This window comes from Haliotis asinina, chromosome 3 (genome assembly GCF_037392515.1).
Source record: "Haliotis asinina isolate JCU_RB_2024 chromosome 3, JCU_Hal_asi_v2, whole genome shotgun sequence".
NCBI classification, from domain to species: Eukaryota; Metazoa; Mollusca; class Gastropoda; order Lepetellida; family Haliotidae; genus Haliotis; species Haliotis asinina.
The window spans coordinates 88,588,227-88,610,970 of NC_090282.1; the positions used below are offsets into that span (position 1 = coordinate 88,588,227).

Sequence of the window (22,744 nt, forward strand, 5' to 3'; positions counted from 1 at the left end):
AATAATTCAAAACTAAACTCACTTACTAAACCCATGGTTAACATGTCTATTCGTTGAAACAAACGTCATATTCCGTTGCCTAAGTGGACGCATTTTACATTTTGTAGAAAACCAGTTAATCCATTAAAACAGCACCGTTTTCACAACATCAAACATCAAGGGATATTTACATGGACCCCGTCATGGCATCCACAGAACAACGAAACGAGTCTTACCTGTGGTAACAGTTAAAAGAACAGTCGTCAGTCAAAGATCATTGCTAACTATCACACGTCAAACGTCATAATACCTACTCTCATCATCACAAATGGAAGATTTAACTTGTTTGATTTTCGAACTGTGTGGTTACCGAATGTGAATTCAAGTTAATATAGCACGTGTTTTTGACCACCATGGTCAAGTAAGTCTTAAAGATACACTGTCACAAATTCACGAATTGCATTCGATGGACGAGGGCAAACGGATAGAAAACTATGAAATGTGCAGACGAGTTATCCTCGTATGGAAACGTGAAATATCCGACGTCATATCCAAGCCATTGGATTCAGAGGCTACAGCTGGAAAAATGTGGTCGTATGCTAGGACTGCAGATGACAGGATGCAATATCTGGTCCTTGGGATATCTGTGCAGCAGTAAAAATCTTTCGTTGTATGGGAAGTTAAACAACGTTTCGGTGATCAATCATAAAACGTCATATTTGAGATCCATTTTTCATCACTTTATTTCTTTTTGATCTGGGTAGGGTACAGCATTGCCAAGTGAGCGTACCTGTATATACGCCATTAGAAACAAAACAAATTAGGAAATTATTATTGTGTAAATAGATTAGGGCAAGACGACCAGAATGTCACAAAAGAGTCATATTTGCACTGGGAGTATGCATTGAATTTATGTAGCTGGTAATTGTAATTCAATATTGGTTTCAAACCAGTGAGAGAAGGTACAATGTTTGCTACCTTTCTAGAATATATGTATTCTTTTGTTAATATGAATATGCAATTTAGCACGTCATTTCTTCTCTCTTTGAGAAGAATGGTTTGACTGTTTAATTTCAACTGAGTGTCTGTTTCATTCTCAATCCATTCTAGTAGATCTTGCCACAACTTTTTGACATGTTTACATTCATATAATAAATGAATGACCTATTCTATTTCAGCGTCACAAAAAGTACAAAGTGGTGATATTATTAGTTTGTATTTATATAAATCTTTATTAGTTGTAAGAATCCTATGTAAAATACGGTATTGTAGCCATCTGTGTCTAGAACTATACGAAGCTCGAAATGGTATAAAATTGTATGTTTTCCATTGACTAGGAGTGATATCTATGTTCAGCTCTTTTTCCCGCTTGCTTTGTTAAACCGGTTTTTTATTTATAGTATCTTTTTAAAGAAGTCTGTTGTAAAGTATGCTACATCCTTTCTTAGCTTTGAACAGTATTTCCAAATTAGGGGGAATAAAAGGTAAGGTTTTTAAATATGAAATTGGAACGAACTCTGTTTCGAGTATGATTTCAGTGAAGATAATAGCCCTGTATATTCAAAGAAATTTGTTTTTACCCCATACAGATCGACGTATTCTTTATAAGGAAGAAATGTATCGTCACACTACTGTTCTTTCCCTATTGTTATCTTGTCATTCGCCCATATATACTCTCTGCTGAAAAGGTCATTTTCGTGTTTACTTTGTTCTTGTAATTCAGACCAGGCTTGGAATACGGCTTTCAGAATGTGTCTTCAGATACAAATGTCCCATTTCTTTAGGGTTTAGTTTACTCACTGTTTGTGAGATATATAAAAGAGTGTTTAATTTTATGTCATTTACGAATAATCTTCTGATCCATGATATTTTCTGGGACTTAATTGTTTCAAGTATTTCTGGTGCTTTTAGACCACCTTGTTGGTACGTTTTTGTTATCAGACATCGTTATATTCTATCAGGTTTACCTTTCCAAATAAAAGAGAAGCATTTCTTTTGAAGTATAATTATCGTTTCTAGTTTAGGGTTTGCTAGTGAGGTAAAAAGATGCTTAAGTGTTCGTAAAATTAAGCTCTTTAGTATAGTTATTCTTCCTAAGGGTGTAAGGTCTCTGAGTGACCACATTTTCATTATTTTGTCAATTTTAAAATTTTTTTCTTTATAGTTCTTTTCCACCACTTCTGCTTTATTGTGCTGAAATAGAATGCCTAAGAGTGCAAAGGACTTTTGTGTCTAGTCAAGGTGGTATTACCTGCAGCAATGCAAATTTGAATATTGTTTCGAACCTATCCAAACAACATTATTTTTGTCAATGTTTATTTTAAGTCCAGAGAAGGAAGCGTATGTCTCCAATAATATTTCACTAAACGATCGCTCTGACCCGTCTAAAATTATAGTTGTATCATCGGTGAATTGAGTCAGTAGGTATTCGAGATCAGTCATAGTTATTCCTTTCATCTTTTTGTTTTGTCGTAACATATGTGCCAGAATTTCTGCTACTATGAGAAATATATACGGTGAGAGGGGATCGCCTTGTCTGCAACCCCGCGTAATTTGGAAGAATTCTGATGGAAATCCGTTTACAACAACACTTGAATTTATGTTTTTAAGCAAGTTTTGATAGAAGGCCCGAAAAGTCAAGACATTTCTCGATAAAGGACCATTCCACGGAGTCAAATGCTTTTTCAAAGTCTATAAGTATCAAAAGTCCAGGTTTATTCGCATATTCTGTGTAGTCCATAATGTCGTTAATCTTTGTACATTCTCCATTGTACCTACCTGTCATAAAACCCGTTTGGTCTTCACTAATTATATTAGGAAGTATGTTTTTCTAATACGTGCTGATATCACGGCCGAGGCTAGTTTGTATGATATGTTTAATAGTGAAATGGGTCTAAAGTTTTTCAAATTGTCCTTAGATTTATCTTTTTTGGGGATACATGTTATAAGACCGTGTTTTTGACTGATAAATAGCTCACCTTACCTGAATGCTTCATTTAATGAATTGATTAAGTATTTATTCACGTCTTTCCAAAACAAAATTATAAAATTCAGCTGTGTTTATTTAATTCAAGTTGTTGGTCTTTTATTGTATTAATTTCTTCTATTAATTTTGACATAGTATGTTCATTGTCAGTACCGTCTGGTTTCACTTCGAGGCTTTCAAGTGTTTCATTGTATTCTTTTTCTAGTTTAAGTCTTTCTTTCTTTTTCTGAGATGAATATTTTATTGTGTGGCCTCGAATATTATACGTGAGTACCTCGAAAAACAAGTGTTTATTTACCTTTAGCATTTTTTATCTCCATCTTCATCTCGAATGTGATGTTGAGATCCTCTTTTTATAAATATGTTTACAGGTATACATTAGAGTATCTTACAAGCAGGCGACTCAACAGTACATTGCCATTCATCTGAGTTACTTAACACGTAAGAAATGTACAAAGAATTGAAGATTAAGATACATCTATCAATCTTTAATTTAATATTGAAAAGCCTCAGGCCTCTAGTATAAAGACGTCATATTACACATTATATACAATCATATAATATCATGATGTCATATCATACCATAAATGTCATATCATGCCATATCACGCCATATTAGATCATATTATATCAAATGGTACCATATCATGTCATGACATATCATATCTTTTATATTCTAACATACGAAATCATATCATACCATATCATATCATACTATACGTATCATACTACATCATATTATGTCACCTCATATATTATATCACATATCCAATACCAAATCGTATCAAATCATATACATGAATCACATTAAATGTAGTATAGTATCATGCGAAATTACTCACTTCACAATATCACACATATTTTATATCATTTATAAAACACATATACATCTCATTTATAGAACAATTGTGTGGATAACATAGCTTTGTGAACAAAAATTGCAATAGTTTGGATTATCTTTCCATTTGAACAAGTCAACAGTGGGGAGAATTTATCAATCGATGGATGTACAAAATGGAATTCTTTCATGTATTTTCTACGGAGAGTATCAAATGCTGGACAAACAAAAAGGAAATGATATTCGTCTTCTGTTACATTGTTGAGGAACATTTACATAATATGTTTTCTCTTTTTATCTTGACAAATCTGCTTTTTTATATACACAAATTTCCCTTTTTATATTCATAAATTATGAGATGAGCAAAGGAAACGTGAAAATGATATTCTGAATTTCGTAACATTTACACGTGATAAATAACCTTCAGTATAACTGTGGGTTTATAACATTGAATAATAATTACACTTTGCTGATGATGAAATAGTTCCCAACCACTTTTGTTGATAGATGTCTTTTAATCTTTGTGTGAATGTATTCGTACATATACAACTATCATAACAACAAATGTCACGTTGATTTGATAAATGGAGATATTTGGTAGCATCATAATACTTAATGGTTTCCTTTTTAAAAAAATTGACACGAGGCAATTGGTTTCCAGAAACATATTTGAATATAATTTTTTGACTAGAAGAATGATTACATTTATAGGGTTATTATTGTCACCTTTAATTCCAAACAAACCCTTTTCCAACTTTTCCAATAGTTTCTAGATATTTTGACGAAAGGAAAAAGCGGTGACACTGTGTATTATTATTTCATAAAGAAAAGATTTGTTGGTAAAATGTTGTGGATAATCTTACATTGCAACCATCTAAGTTCGGTGTTTTTAGTAGTCATTTGGGATATTGTTGTACATCATCCATTCTTGGTCAGTGAAGTGTCTATCTAAAACATGTTCCCATTTGAAATAACATGATAGTGCGATGAGGGATGAATTCAGAAGAGAATCATATAAAAGTATATTTCCCCCAGAGTTATCTAATATTCATAAATTTTGTGTTATTATTTATTATGTTTTACAGATTAGGATAGAAATGCAGCAAAGAGGGTTCGGGTGATCCTGGCACAGTCAAGCTGGTAAGCTCATCATCAGCTCAGGGCCCTCGCCCCCTCTACACGCAGCCCAGACAACGAATGGGATTTCTCCCAGGAAACACTGCCTAGTTGAACCCACCAAGAACTTTCCGGAGAATATGAAGGCTCCTCAACACTGCAACCTTCTGCATTACCCAGATTGTCAGCAGGGCAGTGCTTGCGGTGCAGAACCCGGGAACTCTCCTGATCTGCGCCAAGAGACCAGGAGGTACTAAACCAAGGGCATCGAGAAAAATGGGGACCCTGAGGTCAGTGTACTTGGGATGCAAGCGAGACATTTCAAAGGAGAGGTCCGCATATTTTTCAAGCTTTTCCTGAATCTTGCCAATCACATTGCTGTCAAAAGGGACAGAAAGTTCAAGGATATAAATAATTTCATTGACTTTATAAAAAAAGAACAAGATCAGGTTTGTTGGCTGGAATTCGTCTCAGGCTGTACATTGGCCTATTCCAGAAAAGTTTAAAAGCGTAATTTTCCAGGACACCCTGGACATGTTCAGGGTCGTACCATGGATGGACCTTGGGGTCAAAGCCACATTTATAGCGGAGACGATGGTAAAGCAGCGAGCCATGCCATCATGTCTTTTGAGATATACTGTTTGTGCCAAGGAAGGGCATCCGCTGACAAGGTGTTGGACAGTCTCTGCACATTCATTGCAAAGACGACATTTCATCTTCACATTTTGATTAAGAATCACATTCTGGTGATTGCCAGTGGGAAGTGACTGGTTCTGAGCAGCAAAAAGGAAGCCCTCAGTTTCACATTTGAGACCAGCCGACTTCATCCAGGCGAAGGAATCGGTTGGATTGCTATTCGGTTCCACACACTGCATGTACACACGACGCAATGGTTTCTCAGATAGCCTCTCCACAAAGGACCCACTCTGGGCAGACTTGCTAAAGAACTTCACCTGGTTTACTCCCATCGCTGTACCGTCCAGCAGGACATCGCCATCAACAAAATCAACCTCAAATTTCACATTGTGTCCAACAATCTTGGCACGCTTAAAAAGATGAGTCTTGACGTGCATCACCAAAGGATCATCCGATAAATAAATACGTGCAAAAGTACACAATAACATTCTGTCATGAAGAGCTTCCACATTAATCAAACCCAGACCTCCTGAACTGATTGGCATATATAAACGATTAAGAGAGGAACGAGGGTGTTGTGCTCTGTTATCAGACATGATCCTTCTCTTTGTCCAATCAGCTACTCCAAAGGAATAGGAGAGGACTGACACAGCAAAAGTATTGCTAGCTTTGACCTTGTTTCGAACATTTAACTCTGTACTCCAGATTTTCATTAAACGAGATTTATACTCAGCCCGAATACTCAGCATCTTGAATGTGGGCACTCTGAAGACTTGCCTCGAACTTGAATTTCCAAGATAGGTGTAGGCCCGATCTTCCACGAGATGCTCAATAACTCCTCCCCCTTGTAACCTGACCGATCCATCATTAGTTACCTTGCCACGTTTCAAATGAAGAGTATTACATTTGTCGAGTCCAAATGTCATGCCAATGTCATTACATAAGGACTCGACAAGGAGAACCTGTTCTTTCAAATCGGTATCTCCTTTGGCAAGGAGCTCGATGTCATTCATGTATAGGAGATGAGAGGTGTTGGGGATATGTGCTGAGGAGGTCCGGGATGGTAAACCTCGTCCCTATTGAGCAGAAAACTCAAAGGATTTAGAGACAGACAAAAGAGCAAAGGACTTAAGGAGTCCCCCTGAAATATTCCCCTTCTGATTGGAATAGATTCTGAAGTCTGCACCTGCCCTTGCAAATACATCTCAAGTTGAGTCGACCAGCAACTCATTAAAGACTTGAGTAAAGCAAGTAGTCGTTCAGGGAGGTCAATACACTGAAGAGACTTCAGAATCCATTCGTGAGCGGCAGAGTCATATGCCTTTTTGTAGTGAATCCAACACATGGAGAGGTTTCGGTGATACGTTTTGGCCTCTTCCTCTTCCAAAATCATTTTCTGTACAAGAAGTCGATCCTTGCACCCCCAACATCCCTTTCTCGCCCCCTTCTGCTCTCTGTAAATTATGTCATTGGACGAGCAATAAGATGACACGAGGTTTGTCAAACACCCTGTGAATAATGTGTATTGAGTATTTAGACATGTGATAGGGCGGAAGTTTCTTGGGATCACTCAAGTCTCCTTTTTGGGGAAGGAGTATCATGCGATACCCATGGAGGAACATCAACTGTGTCCACAAGAGGGTCAAAACAGTGAAGTAATGGTGTTTGGAAACAATACCGGTTTCCAGTACCGGTTTCGAATGCCATCAGGCCCTGGAGCTGTATGAGATTTGGACATTTTAAAGACAATCTGGTGAGATTTAACAGACAAACGACCTACTTACTTTCTCACGCATTGCATGGTCATAATCACTGATCCATGGTGCCTCCAGGTTACAGTCGCCGGGTATCGACCACAAATGTTCCCAAACCCTTTCATTGGCATCCATGGGAGACCGTTTATCATGCTCACCATCACCAATCATTTTAAGTTGCCTATAGAATTGGTTTTCATTATTCCTAAAAAGTTTATTTTGTTTGATGAATTTGTTTTTCTTTTCCCATTTTTGCTGTCGTTCAGTCCAAACTTTTATTTTTGCCTTAAGGGAATCGACAATTTGGAGAAGTACCTTTTCTTTTGTTGTCCTGTACTGTAATTTTAATTTTCTCCAAATGTTTATTTATTTATCATTATGGTATTTATTTTATGTTTTATGATTCCCCAAAGGTTAGAAATGATTCCTCCAGTTGGTGTTTATTTGACACTATTTTGTAACATCCTTCGAGTGTTGATAACCTACCGTGTTCATGTATAACATCATTAACAGCTTTCTGATGACAGTTTTGATTGATATTTAGCAAAACCGACTTCCCAGACATCTTTCCAAAATCTGTTGGATAAATTAGGAATACATATTTCTTTAATTTGCTTTCAGTTACCAAACAAGATGGAATATGGTTTATCTATTTTCCTCAGAATAATATAGCCCCCTTATTTTTTTTAAGTAATAAGTCTATTGATCTATTTAAGTTTTTGAGCATAAATTTCACTTTGTACATCCGGTACCCTGATCCCATCACGTTCTTGGTTTAAAGCTATATGCAAGGACTGTAGATGTGTACACTATTTACAAGGGCGGATACACGTTCTGTGTGAATACTATTTACAAGTAAGCATACACGTTCTATGTGTACACTATTTACAAGGGAGGGTACACGTTCTGTGTGAATACTATTTACAAGTAAGCATACACGTTCTATGTGTACACTATTTACAAGGGAGGGTACACGTTCTGTGTGAATACTATTTACAAGGGAGGGTACACGTTCTGTGTGAATACTATTTACAAGGGAGGGTACACGTTCTGTGTGAATACTATTTACAAGTAAGCATACACGTTCTATGTGTACACTATTTACAAGTAAGCATACACGTTCTATGCGTACACTATTTACAAGGGAGGGTACACGTTCTGTGTGAATACTATTTACAAGTAAGCATACACGTTCTATGTGTACACTATTTACAAGGGAGGGTACACGTTCTGTGTGAATACTATTTACAAGGGAGTGTACACGTTCTGTGTGAATACTATTTACAAGTAAGCATACACGTTCTATGTGTACACTATTTACAAGTAAGCATACACGTTCTATGCGTACACTATTTACAAGGGAGGGTACACGTTCTGTGTGAATACTATTTACAAGTAAGCATACACGTTCTGTGTGAATACTATTTACAAGGGAGGGTACACGATCTGTGTGAATACTATTTACAAGTAAGCATACACGTTCTATGCGTACACTATTTACAAGGGAGGGTACACGTTCTGTGTGAATACTATTTACAAGTAAGCATACACGTTATATGTGTACACTATTTACAAGGGAGGGTACACGCTCTGTGTGAATACTATTTACAAGTAAGCATACACATTCTATGCGTACACTATTTACAAGGGAGGGTACACGTTCTGTGTGAATACTATTTACAAGTAAGCATACACATTCTATGCGTACACTATTTACAAGGGAGGGTACACGTTCTGTGTGAATACTATTTACAAGTAAGTATACACGTTCTGTGTGAATACTATTTACAAGGGAGGGTACACGTTCTGTGTGAATACTATTTACAAGTAAGCATACACGTTCTATGTGTACACTATTTACAAGGGAGGGTACACGTTCTGTGTGAATACTATTTACAAGTAAGCATACACGTTCTATGTGTACACTATTTACAAGGGAGGGTACACGTTCTGTGTGAATACTATTTACAAGTAAGCATACACATTCTATGCGTACACTATTTACAAGGGAGGGTACACGTTCTGTGTGAATACTATTTACAAGTAAGCATACACATTCTATGCGTACACTATTCACAAGGGAGGGTACACGTTCTGTGTGAATACTATTTACAAGTAAGCATACACGTTCTATGTGTACACTATTTACAAGGGAGGGTACACGTTCTGTGTGAATACTATTTACAAGTAAGCATACACGTTCTATGTGCACACTATTTACAAGGGAGGGTACACGTTCTGTGTGAATACTATTTACAAGTAAGCATACACGTTCTATGTGTACACTATTTACAAGGGAGGGTACACGTTCTGTGTGAATACTATTTACAAGTAAGCATACACGTTCTATGTGCACACTATTTACAAGGGAGGGTACACGTTCTGTGTGAATACTATTTACAAGTAAGCATACACATTCTATGCGTACACTGTTTACAAGGGAGGGTACACGTTCTGTGTGAATACTATTTACAAGTAAGCATACACGTTCTATGTGCACACTATTTACAAGGGAGGGTACACGTTCTGTGTGAATACTATTTACAAGTAAGCATACACATTCTATGCGTACACTGTTTACAAGGGAGGGTACACGTTCTGTGTGAATACTATTTACAAGTAAGCATACACGTTCTATGTGCACACTATTTACAAGGGAGGGTACACGTTCTGTGTGAATACTATTTACAAGTAAGCATACACATTCTATGCGTACACTATTTACAAGGGAGGGTACACGTTCTGTGTGAATACTATTTACAAGTAAGCATACACATTCTATGCGTACACTATTTACAAGGGAGGGTACACGTTCTGTGTGAATACTATTTACAAGTAAGCATACACATTCTATGTGTACACTATTTACAAGGGAGGGTACACGTTCTGTGTGAATACTATTTACAAGTAAGCATACACATTCTATGTGTACACTGTTTACAAGGGAGGGTACACGTTCTGTGTGAATACTATTTACAAGTAAGCATACACATTCTATGTGTACACTATTTACAAGGGAGGGTACACGTTCTGTGTGAATACTATTTACAAGTAAGCATACACGTTCTATGTGTACACTATTTTCAAGGGAGGGTACACGTTCTGTGTGAATACTATTTACAAGTAAGCATACACATTCTATGTGTACACTGTTTACAAGGGAGGGTACACGTTCTGTGTGAATACTATTTACAAGTAAGCATACACGTTCTATGTGTACACTATTTACAAGGGAGGGTACACGTTCTGTGTGAATACTATTTACAAGTAAGCATACACATTCTATGCGTACACTATTTACAAGGGAGGGTGCACGTTCTGTGTGAATACTATTTACAAGGGAGGGTGCACGTTGAATGTGTACACTATCTACAACAAAGGGCACAGTGTCATATGGTTATCCCTCATTGCAGGAAAGACACACGTCATTCTAACCGTGAACACAGCCGCATGTTCATTTTGTAGATCGTTTTGATATCTATAAATAGATTGTCCACGCTGCGTGAGCGCCTTTATTTCTTAAGAGGATGTTAAAATTTGGTTAAATCAGTAATGTGAAAATAATTGTTGCTACTTTTAATGAACAAAGCAGAAAACATATTTCCCGTCCACTACTTCGAGCAATATTTGTAGGTGTCTTGAAGGATGGTGTCAACATTTAACTGATCGTGAGGCTTATCGTATTTCCTGATCCGCCTCAGTTTGTTTTGTCTTGACCGTATTGGTTTTGTTGAAGGTACATATCAAATCGCAGCAATATACAGTAGATGTGGCGAGTGTGAATGGCATAATTCGAAGCACGTCGCTTCAGAGGCTTCGTTTGACCCTTGAAATAAGTCTGACAAATCCACAGAGAGCGCCGAAATTGAGGTATTCGCCAGAAAGACCCAAGCCATTTGGTTATATCTGAAAACAAGGATACACATAATTTGGTTATACCTCAATACCAGAAAGACATGCATCATTTGGTTATACCTCAAGAAAAGACGGACAGACATCATTAGTTAACTTGAAAATAAGGGCACACGTCATTTGGTTATATCTGGAAACAAGAATGACATATGTAATTTGGTTATGCATCAATACAAAAAGACACGTGCGTGGGTTATATCCCAGTGCAAGGTCACACGTCATTTGGGTATACCTCAATACAAGAAGGACAGACATCTTTTACTAACTTGAAAATAAGGACAAGCTTTGCACAATGTATGCCTTTAGGAAAAGATTTAAACGTGGAATCAAATAATGGACAGTGGTCCTATTCCGATCGTATGTCATGTAACTAAATGCGGTTATTTGTTCCAGGATGAAACTCAGTTACGACAGGCAGAGGAATCAGCGCAAGATGAAGGTAACATGAGTTTGAACGCTTATTAATCAATTCTACTGACACACGTGTCCTACAGTTCCTGTCAGCAATAAGATCTGAATCACCTGTTTCTCCATCACAAACTACAAAAGCCACCTTTCCAAGGTTGTCAGTGATCAGGGACTCCTTTTATAAAGCACTAAGGTTATCGCAAGTCACTAACGTAACCTTAGTTCAATCATAAAGAATGGGAGTTAAGATTAACCTTTGTTAAAAAGGCTTGCATCGTGAACGGAGCCCCAGGTGTTCGAGCGGCATTTTGTGGTGGCTTGTGATGATTGTGTATGGATGTCAACTTCTGTTTTGAGAAACAATATGTGGACTATATTCGTATTCTTTCAAACGGTGTACGATCGAAAAAGAAATTGAATCTTAAATTCTTGTCTTGATGTTTCGTTGTTTACTCAAACTTTTGTCTGATCGTCACCAGGTCAAGTTTATAGCCACGTGAGAGGCACCCCATTTCATCAATATACACCCCAACCCCAACTCCCGCACACACACGCACGCAAGCACGCACGCACGCACGCACGCACGCACACGCACACACACGCAAACACACAAACTGACTGATATCAATGGATAAAGTCTGGTGATTTCGCGAAGGACGACAACATCACCCATCCAAGGACTTGTCGCTCGTGGTCAACCTGAAGGTCAACAGTTCTTCCTAAATGTCACTAGCTTGTTAGTGTGTTTCTTAATGCTGGCTGCTGGGATTAAACATGATTTTCGCCTTGATCGTATCTCGCAGTCAGACCAAATGGACTGCGCATGAAGGGTCAGTAGTCCTACAATTCAAACAAAATTATGATATGAATGTACAATACCTCCATGTATATAGTTTTGTGTGTTTTGTCTGCTATTTGTTCTTATTTCAGTATGGAGACGCGCTTTTCAGTTGTTTGATAAGGACAACGACGGTACCATCTCCCTCCATGAACTTGGAAGCGTGCTCCGTAGTCTTGACTACAATCCAACACAGGAATATGTGTCTGAAGCTGCAAAGAGGTTGGACAGAGATGGTGAGTTGGGGTAGAGCACTGAAACAGAGCGCCATTCACAGAAGTTATGAGAGACATAAAAAACCAGACATTTATGTACACTGACAAAAGAAACTATACCAAGTCGAAATCACTGATATAATAAAACGACTAACCGCCAATGTCAATAACGAAAGTGAATTTTAATAACAGGTGCTTGGCAACATGCATGTGCACCTTTGGCCTTGCACCCACACATCAAAATTCACACGCACAAACCCACCGCGAAGACACACTGTCATACCACTATCATAAAGAGACACTGTCGTACCACTATCCTGGAGAGATACTGTCGTACCACTATCCTGGAGAGAGACTGTCGTACCACTATCCTGGAGACATACTGTCGTACCACTTTGATACGGATATATTGCCGTACCACTATCGTGAAGATATACTGTCGTACCACTATCGTGAAGATATATTGCCGTACAACTATCCTGGAGAGATACTGTCGTACCACTATCGTGAAGATATATTACCGTACCACTATCCTGGAGAGATACTGCCGTACCACTATCCTGGAGAGATACTGCCGTACCACTATCGTGATGATATATTGCCGTACCACTATCCTGGAGAGATACTGTCGTACCACTATCCTGGAGAGATACTATCGTACCACTACCCAGGAGAGATACTGTCGTACCACTATCCTGGAGAGACACTGTCGTACCACTATCCAGGAGAGATACTGCCGTACCACTATCCTGGAGAGACACTGTCGTACCACTATCCTGGAGAGATACTATCGTACCACTATCCTGGAGAGATACTGTCGTACCACTATCCTGGAGAGATGCTGTCGTACCACTATCCTGGAGAGATACTGTCGTACCACTATCCTGGAGAGATACTATCGTACCACTATCCTGGAGAGATACTGTCGTACCACTATCCTGGAGAGATACTGTCGTACCACTATCCTGGAGAGAGACTGTTGGACCATAATCATTCAGAGACACTGTCATACCAGTACCATGGAGAAATTATGTTGTACCACTATCATGGAGTGATCTTTCCCACCACTATTATGCAGAGATACTGTCGTATTACTATCGTGGAGAGATACTGACGTATCCTATGATGGAGAGATACTGACGTATCCTATGATAGAGAGGCACTGTCATATCTCTAACGTGGAAAGATACCGTCTACCACTACCATACCACTCTCCCGGAGAGACACTGTCATACCATTATCATGGAGAGATACTGTCGTACCACTATCCTGGAGAGGTACTGTTGTACCACTATCCTGGAGAGATACTGTTGTACCACTGTCGTGCAGAGATACTGTCGTACCACTGTCGTGGAGAGATACTGTTGTACCTGCAACGATATGCTGTATAGTCTGCAACATCCCCGTCAGGCGTCGTGTATGCGTTGCTGGATTGGGTGGTCTTACTCTATTAAATCGAGTGTTCAGGGTATTAGCCCGCTTGGCAAGGGTATGACAATACAGAGCCGCACATAACACAACACCTTAGTAAAATATACTAGGAGTTTACACGATACAACACCTTAGTAAAATATACCAGGAGTTTACACGACACGGTGTTTACGTTACAACTATAGCTATCAATCAGTTTTCAGAGAACGTGAACATCAAACATAGACTCGTTATACATACTACAAAAATCACCATACACATTCAATAGTATACACCGTCATGACATTGTTAAATACTCTACACATCAACCCAGAGGTCATTTGTTCAATCTACATTGTACACAGTTACAAAACTGCATAGTATTCACAACGTAATACAACAGATAAAATATCCGGCACACTAGACAGCCACCGCTTCATGTGTGACTGTCATCCGTATTATTTACCTACTGGAGCTATCTCAGATAATCGCGTTTCGTGAGTATGCCACGAAGGACACACATGATTTGACCAGCGTAAACTACAAACACCCGTAAAGACAGATACATGTACGTGAATTGCATCTTGGCTCTGTCAGCTTTGGAGATACTGGGCACTGATTAAGTCAGATGCTCGTTATTACTGTGGCCCTTGACGGTTTAACATCGAGGATCGTGATCAGTTGGTCTGTATATTTCCAGTTTTCAATAACACATACCTTTATAAAATATTGGTAAAATTTGTCCAGTTTTCCCGTGTTAATAATCCTACATCTGTTTCACATGTTTGAAAGCATTAAGCCTGGTTCACAGACAGGTTACGGGGTTCCCCTAGGTTTTGGTTCCTCGTATATAGATATATGTGTTTTACAGAGCTGTAAGAAGTGGCAGTATACAGAGCTCGAGTGTCAAGTATAACCCTTAATAGTATCAATGAAGGACTTCACAGATATTCACAGAAACTGTTTGAGACATCCGCATGAGCACTGACTGAGCTCCCCTTCCTGTAGATCTAACCCTAACCCTCCTTGTAGATCTCTTTCTTATGCATAGTAATCAGAATCTCTGCTTGGGTTGGCTAAATCAAACCAGTGTAATTTAGTCAAGACGTTTAACTTACGCCTCCGGTACATCGATTATTTAATATCATTCAATAACCAAATTACGGAGACAAGTGAGACCGCCTCAACTGCTTCCTTTTTATATCTATGCATGAAGATTCAGAGTAACAAAAACTCTCATCAGAGCTATGTGAAAATAGGATGATTTCACCTTTCCAGCTGTGAACTTCCCTTTTATTATGTCCAGCAACATTCCAAAGCTCCAGCCTGTTGAGATACAATCAAGCGTGTTCGTTTTGTCAGGAATTCCAAGAGGGTTATGACTCTCAGAAGTTGTTTGATCAAGGTGACAACATCCAAAGCTTTCAACAACTTTGGTGGTAGACATGTTGAGGAAATTCATAACAATTTGATGCATCATTGACAAAAATTATGTCCGATGTAGTTCCCACTTTTGACTTATACCATACGTTCCCAAATTATTTCAGGTGGCCGATGATTAGGCTTTACATATGATAATGCCGTTGGTGGGGCAGGATTCGCTTCGAATGCTCTCAAATGCAACAACTTCCAGAAGTGAAATTCCAGATATGACATATGTTGCATCTGACCACTTCCTAAATGGCATTGTGTAATCATAATTTTCGGCCGTGGGAGCCGTGCCAATTTACACTTATCAGAGGAGTACACAAAGTACGCAGTCTAGACTACCAGTTGTCCCACTTCCATTTGCTGAGCGGGCTTGGCGGCTGACTGTGTGCTGGCGATTACTTGCGGGTTTGAATTGCGGATGGGACTCAACCAAAAAAGTGCTAGAATTTGTTCTTTGCCAAGAAAATTAAATCCCAAATATGACATATGTTGTCATGACGACACTTTGAAGATTTCAGCATGTAAAAGCTGCATGTTAAGCTTGTCAGCGAGACAAATAAAAAACAGTTCTCTGGATTTTCTACACATTCGACATCAAGCTTCATCTACGGAAGGTGCAGGGCCGAGTAGATTTTGGTGACCTTCACTTTGTGTTCAAGATCACGGGAACACTTTGACGATTTCAGCATGTTCACCTGCATGTTAAGCTTGTCAACCCGATATCTCAAGAACTGATCACTGTATTTTCTTATCCACCAAGCTTCATCTTATACTACTAAATTCATTTTGAGTACTGCTTTTGGCAGGGATGTCTTATCAATGTGGAAAACGTTCTGTCGCTTCTAGATGTTAAAAATAGGCAGTAGTTGACATGCAGCAACATGAAAACAGTCTCCTACGTGTACGAGAACTTAATACCATATCACCATCCTCCCTTAAGGGTCACGTGAGAGACGCGCATGCGCACTAGTCAGCAGCGAATGTGTTCCTAGTTGTCTTGACACGTTTTTACAGAAGATTCTTCCAACATCGGATTATTTCCATAAACAGGTATATATAGAGTGTTTGAAGTCGCCTCTACATTGTTCACGGATTTCGAATGTACATGTATATCCCATTGTCACGGACATAGCGGTGGTGGAACTTTTTCGTATGAAGGACAAAACTCCGAGCGGCGGTTACCAATATAGCATCAGACCAATGTCAACTCGCAGGCGGATAAAGTCGGGAGAGAGGGCAGCAGTATCGGTGGACCAATTAAATGTAATTTCATAAACTATACATATACTGCAAGAAGGGGATTGTATCCAGCCATGGACGACGTGGCTCAAACGCGCGAAACTGTGGATGGATTTCGTTTGTATCAGATTAGTGACATTAAACACCAAGTGGAAGGAGAATGAGTGAATCGGCTTGAAAAGTACCATTGAGGCATCAATGCCATCGATGGGATAGACGCCAGACTCTGGTCACGCATGAGACTCAGGCGTGTCAGCTTGTTATTCACCATCATGGTCACCCTTGTCGTCCTTGGGTTAAAAGAAGCCAGGTTGTCGGGACTGGCTGGAATCACGCTTAAATTCATCTCACATCGATTGCAGCAAAAAGCCTTAAAACATTATCAGATCCAAGTGCTAGCCGAAGCCAAGCTGAATACGATCGATGGTCTCGTTTCCAAGCACTCACGTTCAGTAAACTCTCTCTGTCTCATTTTAGACAAACTCGGCAAGTACCACCGCATGAAGGGAGAGTAAAACCAAGACTCAGAAAATCTTCAAAGTCAGTGAAGATGAGAAAAATAAGCTCATAGAACAAGGTCGCCAACAAATTGTTACAGTTAAGAATTTACCGTGACAAACTATTTAAGAAATCCCCTGTGAACAAGCAAAACAGATCAGAGACAAGTCGTTTACGTTCAACTTCTGTATTATTATGCAACGAGAGCAAGGTATACAAAGTCACAAGTCAATATAACAATGCAGTTTTCCGGTACAATTCAAGACAGACAAAATCTGAGTCAATGGGTCACAAAATACAATATAGCAAGCTCACCAAAGTCTTGGTGTGAGAGAGAATCAACTATGGCAGAATGTCAACACAGAGATCGGTGTGACAGCAGATAATGTAGGTCCAGGCGTTGACGGGATTTCAAGCGTCTCTGAGAGCTCAGTGGCTCTTTTTTTCGAACGGCTTCGAACCTACAGTACAGAGTTGTGCAGCCCTGCACCATGATCATACCCAGCAGTCACTTGACTGAGCCACAAGGGACCTGATAGCCAAGTGCTCAGTTTAACGAGTAAATCCTAAGAATGCATCCTCCTCCTAAGCTCGGCTCAGTCTATAGTAGCGCAAAGAAAGTCACCAAATGGTTCAGGGGATCCAGTCTATAGTGAGTATTATGGGATGTTTCGCATCGCACTCGTTGAGTGGCTTTTCATCTTGAATAAAGGTAAATGAATCACAAGCACAATGCTCATAGGTAGTCTTTACCAATCTGATCACATGAACCATCTTCCTGACTTTAAGGTTACAAGCCCATCCTCCCTTCCCCTGTAATATTGGTAAGATGAAACATTTTTGTTCAAGATGGACTAGGGTGCAAGCGTTTCTTTCACGTATCCAGGAAGATGGTTAATGAAATTTCACTCAGATCTCACAGTGAATGTAAATCTTTTAAGGCGGCATAAAACTAAGCTCTCTAACTCACTTATTGTTTTACCTTCGACGTAGGCAATGGCAAGTGTGACTTCGAGGACTTCCGGGTGTTCATGAAGGAAACCAAGCAAAGCTTACCTTACAAGGAGGACTTCCAAGACGTGATGCTACGAGCCTTCAAGACGTTCGACAGGGACGGCAACAAGTTCATAGACAGGAAGGAGATCCAAGGAGTGCTCACCAACCTAGGGGAATGTCTGTCTGAGGCAGAGTTGGACTACATGATGAAATACGCTGATCTCAATGGAGATGGCAAGATCGATTATGAGGGTGATTACAGGTTTACCATGTGTCTTACTGTTTTGCTAGTTCTTCTGAGCCAGTTTTTATGACCTTGTTTTCCCGACCCTGTCTATCTGAATCTGTTTCGCTAACCCTGTCTGTTTGAACCTGTTTCCCTGACTATGTCTGTTTCTGTTCCCTCCCCCCTCCCCAAACCCTATCTGTTTCCCTGACCCTGTCTGTTTCTCTGACTCTGCCTATTTCACCAACCCTGTCTCTGTAAGGTTGTTTCCACGACCCGTTGTGAGTCAGATTCCCTCACCCTGTCTGTTTACCTGACCCTGTTTCTATCAGCCTGCTTCCCCAAACCGGTATTTAAGGGTCTCTTTGTCTGACCCAATCATTATGAACCTGTTTCCCCAACACTGTAGTTATGTTTCCCCGACCTGGTATGTATGAGCCTGTTTCCTTTACCATGTCTTCATCAGCCTGTTTCCTCGACCCTGTCTGTTTACATGACACGGCTCTTATGAGCCTTTCCTGAGCAAGTGTTTATGAACCTGTTTATCTTACCCTGTCTTTTCCCACGACCTTGTCTTTATGAGCCTATTCCCTGTTTCTCTTACTGTCTGTGAGCTTGTGTTTGTAAATCACTTACCATGATCCTGAATCTGTTATTCTGTTACCATGGGCCAATTTCCGTGACTATGTAACTGTCACCAGTTTCCTTGACACTGCATGCCTCCAAGGTCCTGTTTCTGTGCCACTATCATGTGACCCTGTGACTCTCCTTGATTCTATCTATGTGACCCTGGTTTCGTGATCCTATGTGGTCCAGTTTTTGTGATCCTATCCTTGTGGTCCAGTTTCTGTTATCCTATCTCTGTGGTCTGAGTTTTGTAGTTTAGTTACTGCATAGATCTGTGCTGTGTATTTTCAAATACAATTGTGTGTCCAACGTGTATGGTTAACAGTCCATCTGTCAAACCAGTCATTTGATCAACTGACTGAAAATTACTAAAACGATTAATCATTTGGTGAAACGACTAAGAAGAGAGAGATTTAGTTAGACTGACTGCTTGAGTGATTTTAGTCAATCCAACAAATGCAAGCCATTTTTAAAATGTTGTCCCAACAAAGTGGTTTTCAAAGAAAACACACAGAGCACATGGTTTCTCTCAGACAAACGCATTGTGGTAATTAAAGAAAGTATAGACAAAGAACAATCGTCGGTGCAACAGCAGGTGTCATGTCATTTCCTAAATTAACACAATTTAGTCACTTGGTCAAATGACTGTTTGAAAGATTTTAGTAACTTGGTCAAATGACTGAGCATTTTGGTCTTTTGACCAAATGACTGGTTGGAAAGATTGACTGTATTATGGTGTGGAGATCGATAACTGTCCGGTATCAATTTCAGTATGGATATAATACATGTGAGAATGTTTAGAAATGTTAAAATAGACTTTTCTATGGCATTAACTGGAGTACAGATAATGTCTGTGTATGGAAACCAATGAGTACTGTTGTCACAGTGCTCTTTAATCTGTCTTGCGTCTTTACATAATGATTATTATTGTCAAAGTGCTCTTTAATGTGATTTCAGAGTTTGTCAACTTGTGCCTCCAACCTTGCTTATAGCATCTCCAATACACGAAAAATACTTCGTTCCTGTAGCGGAACATTGTCGACAAGATCCTCGCCACTCCGTCCATGATGCTGACAACCACTACTATCTCATGTGTCTCCCACAAACCAAGACAGTTATGTATCAGTTGAATATCCACATCAGTTTATGCTGTCATTACCATTAGGGTAGATATGACCACTCTCTCCTACGTTGGTGTTACTGGACCATCAAGGACAACAGGCAGCCGTGGTTGTCACAATCCCAAGTACCAATTTGTGATACTGGGGACATTATAAACGTCATTACCCTATCTTCATTGTACACATTTTCCCAAACCATGTAAACATGTTTCAATGAACTGATATTATGTTGTACCTCTATTAACGTATTGTGACATATATCATACTGTGTAGACCTACTTTGTCTTAAAATTTGAAAGAATGACCACGCGAAATAAACATAATCACCAGTTTGACGACAATGTGTGACTTCCAGCGTCACTTGTGTCTCAGAATATTGTCCTGATATTATGTGCCCTGTAGTGGATGTTACGACGTTGACGTTTTACAGTGAGTATCTCTACAGTGGACTTGATTATCTCCACAGTGAACTTGAACTGTAGTCTTTTACCACGCAGATAACTGTCAGCTGTCTGTCCTTATCATTATCTATACATATTACACGATTAGTTGTTACAAAAACAGATAACTATTCTCTATTCATATCACACGACTAGATGTTACGCAGACAGGTAACAATTCTCTATTTATATAACATGTAAATGTATAGCATGTCCACATCCTATATTTCATTTACTAAGTCTTTTAGATGTGTCAGATAAATAATGTTATCAAACAATGTTGTTTAGTTAATTTTGTGAATAAATCTTTAGGAACCAAATGAAGCGTGTAATAGCCTTTTCTTTCAACGTAAAAGCAATAATCGTAATTTTACATATGAAATGTTTCTGATAAAACACCTCTTTATAGATTCCCAATGAAATCGTAAATCCTTTCGAAAATATAATGACACATCTTCCATATTTCCAGAGTATACATTCCGATAAATCTTGACGCTACCCTTGATGTATCTACAGCACAGCCCGATAATTCAATTACCTCCCTTTGCTGGTTTTACATTCTCACAGCAGTCAGTCAGCTAAGGCGCCGTTACATCCGAGCTCGTCAGTGTCAACAAAGACAATTGTTGCGATATTTTTTTCGCAGCATGACTAAGATTTGGGGGAAAATCGTACGGACAAATTAACAGATCTGATTTTAAAAATTATAAGAACTCCTTCTACCTCTTTCAGAGAATACCTGCATCATTGTGTTGCCAAATTTAATGGGTTAGATAATTTCAAAAGTGAACATGATACGTGATTGGTTCGCTCAACTTCCCAGCGTATACACCTATTGAAAAGCCAGTCAAGGGAGGTAATACATTCATCAAGCTGAGCCATCGATGTGTCCAGGGTATAGTGGAGATATCAAGGATGATAATGACATGATTTGAGATGAAGCTTGCATTTTGATTGTTTGAGTCATTTCTTTGAATATCTCACTGGTTCAAGAAGAACATACATGTATCAGTGATCATATCTCACTGGACCAAGATGAACATGCTTGTATCAGTGATCATATCTCACTGGTTCAAGATGAACAGGCATGTATCAGAGATCATATCTCACTGGTGTAAGATGAACATGCATGTATCAGTGAATATATCTCACTGAATCAGAGAAACATACATGTATGAATCATATCTCATTGACTTTAGGGAACCATGCATGTATCACTTACATCTTGCTGGATCTAGGGGAACATGCATGTATCAGTAATCATATATTCCTGGATCTAGGGAACATGCATGTATTAGTGATCATATATCACTGACTCAATGGTACATGCATGTATCGGTATCATATCTCACTGGCTGTAAAGGAACGTGCATGTATTAGTGCTCATATTCCTTAATGTTAAGTTTAAAATTGACTTCCTTTCACTTCGATAATTCTGGTGGCAATACGTACACGGAAAATGAAGAAGGACAGCAAATATCTGCCCCTTAGATATTTGCACGTTTCAGCATGCATTATAAACTCACAGTACATGATATGATAAGTTCACATTTAGGAATGTCATCTGGGAAACATCTTATGATAATAGTTATAGTACATTTATATAGAGCTCATATCTAGGTATATTACTTGCGGGCATCCCTGGATATAGGACACCATTATAATATCTGATATTTTTTCAACTTTTAGGTGCAATGAACTCATCACTCACATTACCAACACATCATCGTTGGTGCAATTATATAGTTTGGTGAACTGAGGCAATATACATCCAAGTATCTTGTCCAAGGATACTACCCAAATGTGCCTACGTCGGGAATCGAGTCTAAGTGTCTCCACTGGGGATCGAAACCTGGCCTTCACAAGCAGATGCTCCAATGTAATATGAGTAGTATAGACAGTGGGGGTACATTATCACCCCATATAAGCCATGAAATAAAAGAAAGTATGCTTCCCTCACCCATTTTAATTTATAAACCCCATAAAATGACTAGTTTTATCTCCCCTGTAAAAACATGATATGAAAAGAGAAGTCGTGTTATGGGGTTTATAAATTAAGATCAGTGAGGGAAGA

The 22,744-nt window shown here is 39.0% G+C and overlaps 1 protein-coding gene across 1 annotated transcript in view; it reads left to right on the forward strand.

Annotated features, from left to right (window-relative positions):
- Positions 1-20,990, forward strand: part of LOC137279131 (uncharacterized) — a 46,194-nt gene extending 25,204 nt beyond the window's left edge. The window contains exons 3-6 of the mRNA XM_067811606.1: positions 11,615-11,660; positions 12,560-12,703; positions 18,254-18,508; positions 20,067-20,990. Coding sequence (XP_067667707.1) covers positions 11,615-11,660; positions 12,560-12,703; positions 18,254-18,508; positions 20,067-20,101 — 480 coding nt within the window. The 3' untranslated portion in view covers positions 20,102-20,990. The remainder of the gene's footprint in view (positions 1-11,614; positions 11,661-12,559; positions 12,704-18,253; positions 18,509-20,066) is intronic.
- The last annotated feature ends 1,754 nt before the right edge of the window (positions 20,991-22,744 follow it).